The following is a 14240-nucleotide window of genomic DNA, read 5'->3' as shown; positions in this document are numbered from 1 at the left end:
AGTTTGCTGCACTGAAAGTAAAGGGGCTGAATAATTTTGCACGCCCAATTTTTCAGTTTTTGATTTGTTAAAGTTTGAAATATCCAATAAATGTCGTTCCACTTCATGATTGTGTCCCACTTGTTGTTGATTCTTCACAAAAAAATACAGTTTTATATCTTTATGTTTGAAGCCTGAAATGTGGCAAAAGGTCACAAAGTTGAAGGGGGCCGAATACTTTCACAAGGCACTGTATGTACCCTCGCTGTGGGGACGATATCGTCAATGCCGGTGATGAAGCCGGTGACTGAGGTAGTATACTCCTCAATGCACTTGGATGAATCCCGGAACATATTCCAGTCTGTGCTAGCAAAACAGTCCTGTTGAGTAGCATCCGCCTCATCTGACCACTTCTGTATTGAGTGAGTCACTTGTACTTCCTGCTTTAGTTTTTGCTTGTAGCAGGAATCAGGAGGACAGAATTATGGTCAGATTTGCCAAATGGAGGGCGAGGGAGAGCTTTGTATGCATCTCTGTGTGTGGAGTAGTGATCTAGAGTGTTTTTTCTCCCTCTGGTTGCACATGTTACATGCTGGTAGAAATGAGGTAAAACGGATTTAAGTTTGCCTGCATTAACATCCCCGGCCACTAGGAGCGCCACTTCTGGAAGAGCGTGTTCTTGTTTGCTTATGGCCTTATAAAGCTTGTTGAGTGCGGTCTTAGTGCCAGCTTTGGTTTGTGGTGGTAAATAGATGGCTATGACTAATATAGATGGGAAATCTCTTGGTAGATAGTGTTGTGTATAGCTTATCATGAGGTACTCCACCTCAGGCGACCAATACTTCGAGACTTCTTTAATATTAGTTATATTATCTCGCACCAGCTGTTTTTGACAGACACACACCCCCGCCCCTTTTCTTACCAGACGGAGCTGCTCTGTCCTGCCGATGAATGGAAAATCCAGCCAACACTATATTAACCGTGTCGTTGTTCAGCCACGACTAGGTGAAACATAAGATGTTAGTTTTTAATGTCCCATTGGTAAGATAGTCTTAATCGTAGATCTCCCAGTTGATTTTATAATAATTGCACGTTGGCCAAAAGATGTATGGTACTCACTTGCCTCTGAAATATCACAAGGCACCCCAACCTCTTCCCCCTTTTTCTCTTCACGTAAATGAAGGGATTTGGGCCTGGTCTCGAGAAAGCAGTATATCCTTAGCGTAGGACTGGTTAAAGAAAAATATTTGTCCAGTTTGAGGTCAATAATCGCTGTTCTGATGACCAGAAGCTCGGCAGCAGCAATGTTATCTACAAAATAAGTTAAAAACAAACAAAATAGCACAGTTGGTTAGGAGCCCGTAATACAGCAGCTATCCCTTCCGGTACCATTACCATTTGTGCGTTCACTTGCTCCTCTACCACAATCACAAGCGTTCCAAATCATTGAGGGTGTAGGTGTAATGGCCGTTGGTGGTGGAAGAAGGTGAGGACCAATGCGCAACGTGGTAAGTGTTCATATTCTTTAATAGAACTCAGAACACTAAAATACAAAACCAACAAGAGAACGAAATAAAACGAAACAGAAAATAATCACCCACAACTCAAGCATGAAAACAGGCTGCCTAAGTACGGTTCTCAATCAGGGACAACAATTGACAGCTGCCTCCGATTTGAGAACCATACCAGGCCAAACAGAAATACCAAATCATAGAAAAAAGAACATAGACTACCCACCCAACTCACGCCCTGACCATACTAAAACATCACAAAGGAACTAAGGTCAGAACGTGACAGTAGGGAATAATTAGACCCTCCGAGCCAGCTAATCTTCCGGCTTCACAGCGAAGTGGTATCCACCAAGCACCGCTATTTCTTTGGTCACACAAATGACAGGAGAGGCGTTTTATGCAATGTGTACGTAACGGTTGTCTGATGAAGAAGGATCGGACCAAAGCGCAGCATGGTATGTGTTCATGATTTTTATTAACACTGAACACTAGAACAAAATAAAGTGAGAAACGAAACAGTCCTGTCAGGTGCAGAACGCTAAACAGAAAACAACTACCCACAAAACACAGGTGGGAAAAAGCTACCTAAGTATCGTTCCCAATCAGAGACAACTATAGACAGCTGTCCCTGATTGAGAACCCTACCCGGCCAAAACAAAGAAATGTAAAACATAGAATGCCCATCCTGACCAAACCAAAACCAAAAGAGACATAAAAAGCTATCTAAGGTCAGGGCGTGACAGTGCACATTTGTTTGTATCTTATCTTGAGGCGTGACAAATGCATTAAATGAAATACCTCCCAATTTAAATGTTTAATTGTTAATATCCTCTAAAACAACATGGGGAATATGTTACTTTGAATTTAATCCCTGTTTTATTGCTGGACTATGGAACATGAATTGCATCATTCAAATCAAGAGTGTATCCCGAAGTTGTTGGGTTTATTTAATCCCCTCGCCACTCTCAAAGTCACCCTCTGAGTTTTGTAAGTTACACGTGACAACAGAGGGCCCTCCAAACGAGTTTGTTGGGGCAAGGGGCTGGTTTGTGATTCATCGCATTAGCTTTAGATCTGTGATCATTTTTGTGTAATAGAATGGTTGCCAAAAAAGAGCGGGAACGTGGTGTTGTTTTTCTTTGTCCTTCATATGGACCAACATCTACTGTCCTTCTTTTGGTGATGGCTGAGTACCTTTTTCTCCTGGTCGTGGTTGGTGGAGCTCCAGCTGAGATGTGACTGGAGAGTTAAATAAGAGATGTGGGATGGGAAGCGCCTGAAGTTAAGCCGGAGCAACACCTCATTTGCATCCATTAGACTGAATGAGTTTGGCAATTGATAAGTAGAGAAGTGGAGAAAAAAGCACATTAGACCTTTGATATTTATGGGCCAGACACCTCCCCATAACAACTTATGGTGCCACTGGTAGTCCACTGTTGACTGGCAACAGCTTGGGCCTTCAAGTCAGCTTGAATAGTGTATGCATTTCAATGGACTAAATGCCTCCATTGTCCAGAGCTTAAGACCAAACGTGAGGTCTACATCCATTTTTGTCTCTACAAAAGCATATACAGTGCCTTGCGAAAGTATTCGGCCCCCTTGAACTTTGCGACCTTTTGCCACATTTCAGGCTTCAAACATAAAGATATAAAACTGTATTTTTTTGTGAAGAATCAACAACAAGTGGGACACAATCATGAAGTGGAACGACATTTATTGGATATTTCAAACTTTAACAAATCAAAAACTGAAAAATTGGGCGTGCAAAATTATTCAGCCCCCTTAAATTAATACTTTGTAGCGCCACCTTTTGCTGCGATTACAGCTGTAAGTCGCTTGGGGTATGTCTCTATCAGTTTTGCACATCGAGAGACTGACATTTTTTCCCATTCCTCCTTGTAAAACAGCTTGAGCTCAGTGAGGTTGGATGGAGAGCATTTGTGAACAGCAGTTTTCAGTTCTTTCCACAGATTCTCGATTGGATTCAGGTCTGGACTTTGACTTGGCCATTCTAACACCTGGATATGTTTATTATTGAACCATTCCATTGTAGATTTTGCTTTATGTTTTGGATCGTTGTCTTGTTGGAAGACAAATCTCCGTCCAAGTCTCAGGTCTTTTGCAGACTCCATCAGGTTTTCTTCCAGAATGGTCCTGTATTTGGCTCCATCCATCTTCCCATCAATTTTAACCATCTTCCCTGTCCCTGCTGAAGAAAAGCAGGCCCAAACCATGATGCTGCCACCACCATGTTTGACAGTGGGGATGGTGTGAGCTGTGTTGCTTTTACGCCAAACATAACGTTTTGCATTGTTGCCAAAAAGTTCAATTTTGGTTTCATCTGACCAGAGCACCTTCTTCCACATGTTTGGTGTGTCTCCCAGGTGGCTTGTGGCAAACTTTAAACGACACTTTTTATGGATATCTTTAAGAAATGGCTTTCTTCTTGCCACTCTTCCATAAAGGCCAGATTTGTGCAATATACGACTGATTGTTGTCCTATGGACAGAGTCTCCCACCTCAGCTGTAGATCTCTGCAGTTCATCCAGAGTGATCATGGGCCTCTTGGCTGCATCTCTGATCAGTCTTCTCCTTGTATGAGCTGAAAGTTTAGAGGGACGGCCAGATCTTGGTAGATTTGCAGTGGTCTGATACTCCTTCCATTTCAATATTATCGCTTGCACAGTGCTCCTTGGGATGTTTAAAGCTTGGGAAATCTTTTTGTATCCAAATCCAGCTTTAAACTTCTTCACAACAGTTTCTCGGACCTGCCTGGTGTGTTCCTTGTTCTTCATGATGCTCTCTGCGCTTTTAACGGACCTCTGAGACTATCACAGTGCAGGTGCATTTATACGGAGGCTTGATAACACACAGGTGGATTGTATTTATCATCATTAGTCATTTAGGTCAACATTGGATCATTCAGAGATCCTCACTGAACTTCTGGAGAGAGTTTAATGCACTGAAAGTAAAGGGGCTGAATAATTTTGCACGCCCAATTTTTCAGTTTTTGATTTGTTAAAAAAGTTTGAAATATCCAATAAATGTCGTTCCACTTCATGATTGTGTCCCACTTGTTGTTGATTCTTCACAAAAAAATACAGTTTTATATCTTTATGTTTGAAGCCTGAAATGTGTCAAAAGGTCGCAAAGTTCAAGGGGGCCGAATACTTTCGCAAGGCACTGTATACTGTATTCATGATCCCTAATTCAGTCCATAATTCATGTGTCTGAACTGAGATCTGACGTTGCTTTAGTGGCAACTCAAGCCTTTGCTATTTGATGGTGCTGGACTCTCTGGGCAGACATTTTGTTAGCTTCCAAATTAATCCCCCTGTGAAAGTGTTGTGGGGTTCCTGAACTGGTCCCATGGTCCCATAGGATCCAGTTAATAGGAATAGGGGGCCACAATAAGGCCTGTCCCTCTGCAGGAGAAGCAGCTGCATTTCCTTTTGAAAGAATGAGGTCGGTGCAGAAATGGAGATCGGTGGGCGTGATTGGGGAAGGGAGGGGGGGGCTAGCGCACTCAAAAGGACAGGCGACAAACTGTTTTGTATTGGAGGAATTCTGGGCTGTCGAAGGTGGTGCCCCCCTCTACAGTGCATGGCTGTGTCAGAATTAAATCATTTTAATTGTTCAATGATTTCCCCTCTCGCAATTTCGCTAAATGATAATTGAAACATTAATAGGACATTAATAGGACGTGTGTCCCGGTAACCTTTGATATAAATCTCTGCGCCGTAATGGGGGACAATTCACCCTGACCAATGGGAATCAGAAGTAATTAAATATGAGACAAGTGCCATTTGGGGATGGCTTAAATTACAAATACGGCTAACGATTTGCAAATACAGCTAATAAACTCGGGACTCGCTTGATAGAGAAGGGCACGGTTTTCACACAAGGCTGTGAGTCTGTGTGTGTGCATGTGTGTGTGTGTTATTGTATTGTGCTGCATACTGTAGCTTATTTGTAATGGTAATGATATGCGCTGAGTGTGCAAAATATTAGGAAAACCTGCTCTTTCCATGACAGACTAACCAGGTGAATACAGGTGAAAGCTATGACCCCCAATAGGTCCACAGACGATGCATTTCGCCATCTCACTGCACACTGCCCTACCCCATCTGGACAAGAGGAATACCTACTGTATGTAAGAATGCTGTTCATTTGACTCTAGCTCAGCATTCAGCACCATAATACCCTCCAATCTCATAATTAAGCTTGAGGCTCTGGGTCTCAACCCCACCCTGTGCAATTGGGTCCTGGACTTCCTGACGGGACGCCCCCCAGATTGTGAAGGTAGGACACAACATCTCCACTTCGCTGACCCTCAACACTGGGACCCCACAAGGGTGCGTGCTCAGCCCCCTCCTGTACTCCCTGTTCACCCATGGTGGCGTGGCCATGCACACTTCCAACTCGATCATCAAGTTTACAGAAGATACAACAGTAGTAGGCTTGATTACCAACAATGACGAGAGGTGAGGGCTCTCAGAGTGGGGTGTCAGGAAAATAACCTCTCACTCAACGTCAACAAAACAAAGGAGATGATCGTGGACTTCAGGAAACAGCAGAGGGAGCACCCCCCTAACCACATCGACGGGACAGCAGTGGAGAAGGTGGAAAGTTTTTTTTCTTTTTTTTTTCTTTTTTTTTTCGTTTCTCGGCGTACACATCACTGACAATCTGAAATGGTCCACCCACACAGACAGTGTGGTGAAGAAGACGCATCAGCGCCTTTTCAACCTCAGGAGGCTAAAGAAATTTGGCTTGTCACCTAAAACCCTAACAAACTTATACTGATGCAAAATTCAGAGTATCATACCGGGCTGTATCACCGCCTGGTATGGCAACTGCATTGCCCACAACCGCAGGGCTCTCCAGAGGGTGGTGGGGGCAAACTACAGCACCCCAGGATACCCACAGCACCTGATGTCACAGGAAGGACAAAAAGATTGTCAAAGACAACAACCACCCAAGCCTTTGCCTGTTCACCCTACTAACATCCAGAAGGCGAGGTCAGTACAGGTGCATCAAAGCTGGGACGAGAGACAGAATCTGTTTTTCAATCTCAAAGCCATCAGACTGTTAAACAGCCATCACTAACACAGAGATGCTGTTGCCTACATACAGACTTGAAATCATTGGCCACTTTAATAAATGCAGCACTAGTCACTTTAATAATGCCTCTTAATAATGCTTGAATATGTTGCATTACATACTGTTCTGTCATTGCTCATCCATATATTTTTATATTCTCATTCCAGTCCTTTACTTAGATGTGTGTGTATTAGGTATCTGTTGTGGAATTGTTAGATATTGCTGCGCTGTTGGAACTAGAAGCACAAGCATTTCGCTACGCGCAATAACATCTGCTAAGCATGTGTACAGTATGAGACTAATAAAAGGTGATTTGATTTGATCCCTTATTGATGTCACCTGTAAAATCCACTTCAATCAGTGTAGATGAAGGGGAGGAGACATGCTAAATAATTATTTTTAAACCTTGAAACAATTGAGACATGGATTGTGTGGGTGTGCCATTCAGAGGGTGAATGGGCAATACAAAATATTTATCTGCAAGGGGTATGGTAGTTGATGCCAGACACACTGGTTTGAGTGTGTTAAGAACTGCAATGCTGCTGGGTTTTTCACACTCAGCAGTTTCCTGTGTGTATCAAGAATTGTCCACCACCCAAAAGACATCCAGCCAACTTGACACAACTGTGGGACGCCTTGGAGTTAACATGGGCCAGCATCTCTGCGGTACACTTTCAACACCATGCCCAGATGAATTGCGTCTGTTCTGAGGGCAAAATGGGGTGCAACTCAATATTAGGAAGGTGCTCCTAATGTTTTGTGCACTCAGTGAAGTTCCTACTTTGACCTTAAAGACAATAGCTGCTAGCTCCTAGTTAAAGGTACTGTTATGGGATCCCAGGGTAGACCCTATTAGGCATTTAGTGTATACAGTATGTGTGCTACTGTATTGTGGTTTTAGCTGGTTTGTAATGGCAATTATGACAATATGCACTGCCTTTGACCGTAGTTACAACCCTTTCCTGCAGTCAAATGACCAAAGTGCCCTCTAGTGGCCTCATGGGTGGAATGTTATTAATATTCCTCATTATTAATACACGTTTTTTCTTTTTTTTACCACCCAAAATCCTGTGTTCCTGTGTCAAATGGTTTCGTTATTATTCAGTTTTCTGTGATGTATATAAAGTGTAGTATTGGAATGCAAACTCAAAATGGAACACATTTCAACTCTATATCTGACATGGTACAGGTGTCTTCTTTTTTAAGCCCATAATCTTGTGTGAGAGGTGTAGATTTGTTTAAGACTACCAAGATACACTTAGTTCGATCCTGATTCAGCCCACTGCAGTAAAAGTAAAACCAGGCTAGCTCCAGGTTAAAGACACACTCCAGCTATTTTTGAACTTTTCCTTTTGAAAAACAATATCCCATGTATGAACACAGTAATGTACACACACATGTACACACACGGCTGTGAAGCCGGGTACAAAAATATGTTTTGAGCAAAATTGAGTTTCCTTAGACACAAGTCCCGAATGGCGCAGCGCTCTAAGGCACTGCATCTCAGTGCAATAGGCGTCACTACAGTCCTTGGTTCGGTTGCAGGCTGTATCACACCCAGCATAGCCTACCTCGGCCAAATCCGGACTGTCATTATAAATAAGAATTTGTTCTTAACTGACTTGCCTAGTTAATACAAATAAAAACCTGGTAACCTCTGGTGTCATCAGCCTCCTCCATGCTTGAGGAACAATAAAGAACAAAGAAGAAAGGCCTCCCACCCTGCTGTCAGAGGACACAAAAAATGTAGATGTCTTTTGTTAAGTAAATCGGTTGATGAATGAGCTGAAAAGGATACTGGAGTAGGACTGTAAATGTGAAGAACCCAGGGGTCTAAACAGTATTAAAACGGCATGAATCATCTAAATTAATGGGGGCAGGGCTACTGCTAGTGACGTAGGGGAGGAAAAGTTAGCTGGAGGAAACAAGATTCTCCTAATAGATTAATGGGACTGTAAGCGACTACGTTTTAAACTACTTTCATGTTGGCTTGACCAGAGGGTAGACAGGCAATGGCAAATTAATTAGAGAATATAAAAATGACCCCGCTCTCCACACTTATCTGCGAGGGCAGCTGTGTGGCATCAATTTTATCTCCATGCATTGGGGGTTCTCTTCTTTGTCTTTTTTCTCCTCCTCCTCCTCCTCTTCCATTAAGCTCTAGTTGTAGAATGTCTCCTTGTCAACCTGCATTTTCTCATTTGGAGCATCAATCCATTACAACTCGCTCAAGGGAGTCATCTGCACCTATGGGGGAGGTGAAGAGTGGAAGCACCATTGAGTGAATATGTCAAGGATAGAGAAAGAGTAGGAGTGGTAGATGAGTGAGGTCCTGACATAGCTTTTCACTTATTTCATCGCTTCAGGCTCTTCAGTGCATCAAAGGCAACTAATCAATTAATAAGGTTTGTAAGGAGAAAATCCTGTCAAAAGGATATTATGTTGCTGGGTACGAATGTGCATTACTCACTCACCTAATGCAAAAGGAATGGCCACGCAAGGCTTCACATGCCTCAAAGTCTGTTTCGTGACATCTAAGGAGGAGTTGGTGAATGCGAAATGCCTCTAAAATGGCATGGGTGACCCACTCCTGCAAATGAAAAGGGCTCTGCCATTAGAAATGGGCACTTTGGCTGGAGCAGTCCCAAAAGACTGGTTTGCTTTGCAAGCTTGAGGTGTATCTACCGCCCGTCGCCCTATACTGGTGGGCCTTCCTCATTTATTTCCTCAAATGAGTCAATCAAAATATCAACAAACAAAAAAATGTCACAGAGCACTTATAACGAGAGCAGCACCTGCCTGAAATGCTTAATTGTGACTAGAGTGAGCCTGAACAGAAACTATGAATTTCCATCGTGATAGACATAAGTCATCACTCTCTGCACTGGCATGCCATTTTCAAGAAAGGCTTCCAGACGATATTCAGATCACTTTATACATTTTAATGAATTATGGTAAGACAAAAGATAATTTAAAAAAATGGATAATTGCAATATGCTGGGATGCTGTCATGCTCATTAATTTACAACAATGCGCACACACATGTTTACAACACACATTTCATTTGATGGTAATTTTGAGGAGTGTTATCAAAGACGACTTTCTTTCTCATACTATACATTCAGGAAAAACAAGGAAACAAAGTGGAGAACATTTAATAGTTTAATAATAAGCTGCTGTATACATTCAGTGATTATTCAGATTTTCATGATGCCAGAAGCCATGGGTGAGACCAGCAAAAAACATTCAGCTACAAGATCTATTTCGTTGTATGCAAATGTGTCCTTTTTTTCATTTACAATTGTCCATGTTGTACATGGGTTAACTGCAAAGCATCTGAAAACTGCATCGCTGATTTGCAAGACCTTGATTTCCTCCAAAACATACAATTCCACCAAATCTGTTTGGTTGTGATTGTAAGATTTGACTTGTTGTTCTTAATTATATTTTCAAACTCAATTCCAATGAGATGGTACCTGATGACACAACAGTTGAGCATTCCTTCATCCTTAGTCTCTTACTTGAAGTGTCAACAGGGCTCTCACCAGTGCTGAGGTGAGGAATTTACGGAGGGGTAACTTCGTCCAAAAACAGACACACAGAAATAGTTGGAATCATCTCAATAGCTGAAAAAAAAAGATCTTAAACCTCTTCATCTCACTTAAATAAATTAAGCAATCTTAAAGGTTTTGTTTGTGTCCTTTTTGGTTTATTTTGCTATCTCATTCTAAGCTCAACTGGCACACTACTGTTGCTGCTGAAATTGCTTTTTTTGTTTTTACATTTTCTATTTGCCCACACAGAAACTTCATGGCACGAGAACTGACCAATAAGAAACTCTTTACAACAAGGTAGACTGCAAGTCAACAGTTGCCAGGGGTAACACAGTAAACAAAATAATCCAAGTTTAATGAAAAGAAAATTATAATAATCATGATCAATAAAAAAGCTAAAATAAATGAATCAACAAAAGCCAGTTAATTTCAAGTTTAACTTACTGATAAAATAACTAAAATAACTACACAGCATTAAATATTCTCATTATACATTTTTAAATTATTTATAAAATATATTTTGGCATATGTTTTTTTATTTTTGTGTTTGTGTAAGAAACGCTACTGTAGCTTCAGTTGAACACCAATGTTTATTATTATTATTTTTTACTCTTGAAACAAAACATTAAAGGGATTGTCACATAACAACAGGTTATTAAAAATGATACTAGTATACCCTATACAGAGTTTCACATAGCAAGACGTGAGTGACGATCCCTCTATTCTAGCCCCATAGTCAAAACTCAGAAAAAGTACAAGACCAGAGCACAAAGTTTCTAATTGTGCTCCACTGGCTACAATCAAGATTGGGCACAGGAGATTTCTACAGCAATGTTTTTTTCCCCCTCTTCCATACATCTCGGTCGTGACGGAAGGAATCGGTCTGTCCCGAGTCCCAGTGTTTGGAGTGCCTGGGCAGATAGCGAGTTCATTTAGCTCCATCAGTGATAAGCCATAAATACTGTTCCCTCCCTTCCATTCCTTTCTCCGTCTTTACTACTGAGCACTGTTCAAGACGCGCATGGAGGCAATTGTTCAAAGAAGATGTATGTCTGTCTGGTGCCATCTGTTAAACTGTGGTGAGCTCACTCTACAAAGGAAACAACAAGTTGATTTGACAGCCGAGCCAAACTGCAAACCAAAGAAGGCAATCTCAGTTAGTGATACAAAAAAAGTTCAAAAGGCATAACTGTACTTTTATATCTGTCAGTGTAGGTGTCCAATCCACAAAAATCCGAACGGTGCCAGCCTCGGGCGGGGAAAGAGGCCGAATCCGGCCAAAGGGGCACGATTGGGCGAGTCACACAGTCAACAGTAACCTGCCTGTCCACTGGCTACAGACGGGGTGAGCAGCAAACAAACGGAAAAGCAAACAAGAAAAGTACTGCGACTACAACAAAGCCACATCCAAGGCCTTCACTTTGATTGAGGAACACAACACAAAGCTCAGCATATTCCAGTACGGTTCCATATCTGGGCTGTCAGACCTGGTCGTTAGGTACTGTATACTATGCTCAAGGTGTCTCTTTCTTTCTTTCTTTCTTTCCTCGGCTTGAGTTTCTCCTGCGTACACACAGCTATGGCGGAGTGTGTGTATGTGTATATATATGTATATATATATATGTATGTATGTATGTGTGTGTGTGTGTGTGTGTGTGTGTGTAGACTCCCCTGAGGCCTGTTAGAGCACAATGTCCTTCAGGCGCTTGCTGCTGGGAGACTCCTTCTCAAGATGGACGCTGTCGTGGAGGAGCGTGTTGATCTCCCGGACGGCCGGCTCGCTGTCCTTTCCCTCGGGCTGTCGCAGCATGCTGTGGTTGGCGATGCGCTCAGCGTCGCGACACTTGAGCGTGTTGTAGCCGGATGGCGCCTTGGCCAGCGGGCTTTTCAGGTGCACAGGGGAGGTGATGGGGCTGGCTGCCTCGCGCCCGTTGCCTGCCTCGCGCACGGCGCCGCCGTTGGCCTTGGGGCTGTATGCCTGTGACTCCATCATTGTCCGCTTGTTGCCCTTTAGCTCGCCCCGCTCTGGGTCCTCTGGGCCGTCCTTGCCGAAGGTGGCAAAAGTCCGTTTGATGGTGCCGGTGCCGCAGTCCTCGTAGTGGGGCACATCCACGGTGGTGGCCTCGATGGACAGGGCAATGACGTTATTACGTGGGTGGCCATGCTCAGGAGACTTGCCACGGGCTGGGCCGGGCACACGGGGCATCCAGCAGCGGTCCGAATGGCCCAGGATGCGACACTCATCCTGGCAGTGGAAGCCTTCGCTTGAGTCTGCAGAGAGGGGGAAGAAGGCGGGGGGGGAGGGGAGAGGGAAATCATTAGGTTTGTCTGTTGAACTGGCCTATTTTCCAGCGCTTTTAACTCATTCACGCTTTGCTTTCATGGATTTCACCATGGTTTGTTTCTGGTACTTTCATCTTATTGAAAGGTGTCAGAAATGTGAAAAAAACGAAGAAAAGTTTGTGGCAGCCTCAGTTTATATTTTTCGTGGGTAATTTGCTTTCTCTTTCATGTATGGCGTTTCTGCCATCTACACAAGACTCTTCTCCTGCTGCCTTGCCGTTGCTTCCAGACGACTCGAGATCTGCACGTTTGAGGCACTTTTAATGCGCCAATTAAAGGACGTATTATTAAATCAAAAGTCCATTTCCAGATCATGCACCATCAGGTTTTCTATAGCAACACTTGATGAATGCCAGGGTTTAAAAAGTGCAATCAGATATTCCCACTAAGAGAGACAGCAGCCACGTTGCCATATTGTTGCCTAGTTCATCTAGCCCAGTCTCTGTCATCTGGCACCGAGTTATAAATATATAATGATGTTTAAATGCTGAAAATAATATTTGGCTGAGTCTGCATAACTACATATCCTTTGTGTCGAAGGGAAGGGCTTTCAAGACGATTTTTGTATCATTATAAAAACAATAAAAGAGCCAAGCGCTCTAGTTTTGAGCTGTCGTCCTCTTTTTCTGTCTTTTTGTTATCTAAGTGAAAATTGTCTGTCATTTTGACATTCCCTTTTTTAAGATGTTTTTTTTTTATTTTATCCATATGCCAGTCGAGTGAGTTCTTGATGCTGAGGCCTTTTGAATCCATACATTCATTATTGGCCATCTGGACAAATAACCTAACAAGGGCACATGCAGGATGCCCTCGTGTTTACGAATACTATAAAAGAGTGTGAGCCTCTCACCAAATCACACACCCATCACTAAGCAGGCAAAGGATGGCTTTATACTGACATATTGAACGCAAGTGAAGGGCAAGTTCTGTTATGAGAATGAAAAGGATGTTTGTGGATATGTAGCATCTCACTACAATCGCACTCGTGAAAAAAGACTGAATAACATCTACAGTAGAGAAACCATGTTAATGCCCAAATATACACAGTCATTAATCTTAACCATTCAGTATGCCACTGCTGTGCCTCCGAGCTCTCTCTGTTGGCCTCAGCCTTGTAAAAGAAACTGACACGCAGATGTTCAGTGACCACATTTCTAAGCCTCCCGATTGGTCCTCGCCTCCTAAGGGCAAGGGGCCCTCCTCCCACACGAGAGGCCCAAGGTGACAAGAAGGGATTCTGGGTAGAAATTGCAGCGAGCCACACATTTACATATCACCTATTTAAAATCACTAATTACTGTTTCCTTCCCCTCTTTTCTGCACTCTGAGGAACACCTCTGCTTTGGGCGATCAGATCGATATTTAAAGATCGCGTTCCAGGGGCAAGGCTGCCGGAACTGTCTCCCTCTTAAACTGTGATCCTATGAGATTGAAAGATGACTGAATGGCTGGCTAACTGGCTGGCTAGGTTCATGGGCCATTTAAACCATGCTATGGCTGATCTCAGTGGAGGATTAAGTGGGTTTGCTCAAGGCCAGGGACACTGGAGCTCAAGAGGCCAAGCGGGCGGCCAAGCGGGCAGCCATGACCATGGGTGACCGACGTCAATTCCATCATGAATGTTTCATGGAAGTGCTGAAGGATTACCTTGAGCTTTGCAGTGTGTGTGTGTGTGTGTGTGTGGGGGGGGGGGGGGGGGGGGGGGGGGGTTGTGTACCCTGACGCATATTGCCTGTGTCTGCAATATGCA

The 14240-nt window shown here is 43.2% G+C and overlaps 1 protein-coding gene across 10 annotated transcripts in view; it reads right to left on the bottom strand.

The window, feature by feature from the left end:
• Positions 1–9737: 9737 nt before the first annotated feature.
• The window catches only part of LOC110505190 (protocadherin-19), a 77834-nt gene continuing 73331 nt past the window's right edge, over positions 9738–14240 (bottom strand). For all 10 annotated transcript variants that reach the window (XM_090219948.1, XM_021584230.3, XM_021584231.3 and 7 more), the window contains one exon: positions 9738–12418. In XM_090219948.1, the coding sequence (XP_090076074.1) occupies positions 11829–12418 (590 nt within the window). In that variant the 3' untranslated portion in view covers positions 9738–11828. The remainder of the gene's footprint in view (positions 12419–14240) is intronic.

The sequence above is a fragment of the Oncorhynchus mykiss genome, chromosome 25 (genome assembly GCF_057628025.1).
Source record: "Oncorhynchus mykiss isolate SJ-2025 chromosome 25, ASM5762802v1, whole genome shotgun sequence".
NCBI classification, from domain to species: Eukaryota; Metazoa; Chordata; class Actinopteri; order Salmoniformes; family Salmonidae; genus Oncorhynchus; species Oncorhynchus mykiss.
Note: the sequence above shows the minus strand (reverse complement) of the source record. Positions and strands in the feature narration are given on the sequence as shown.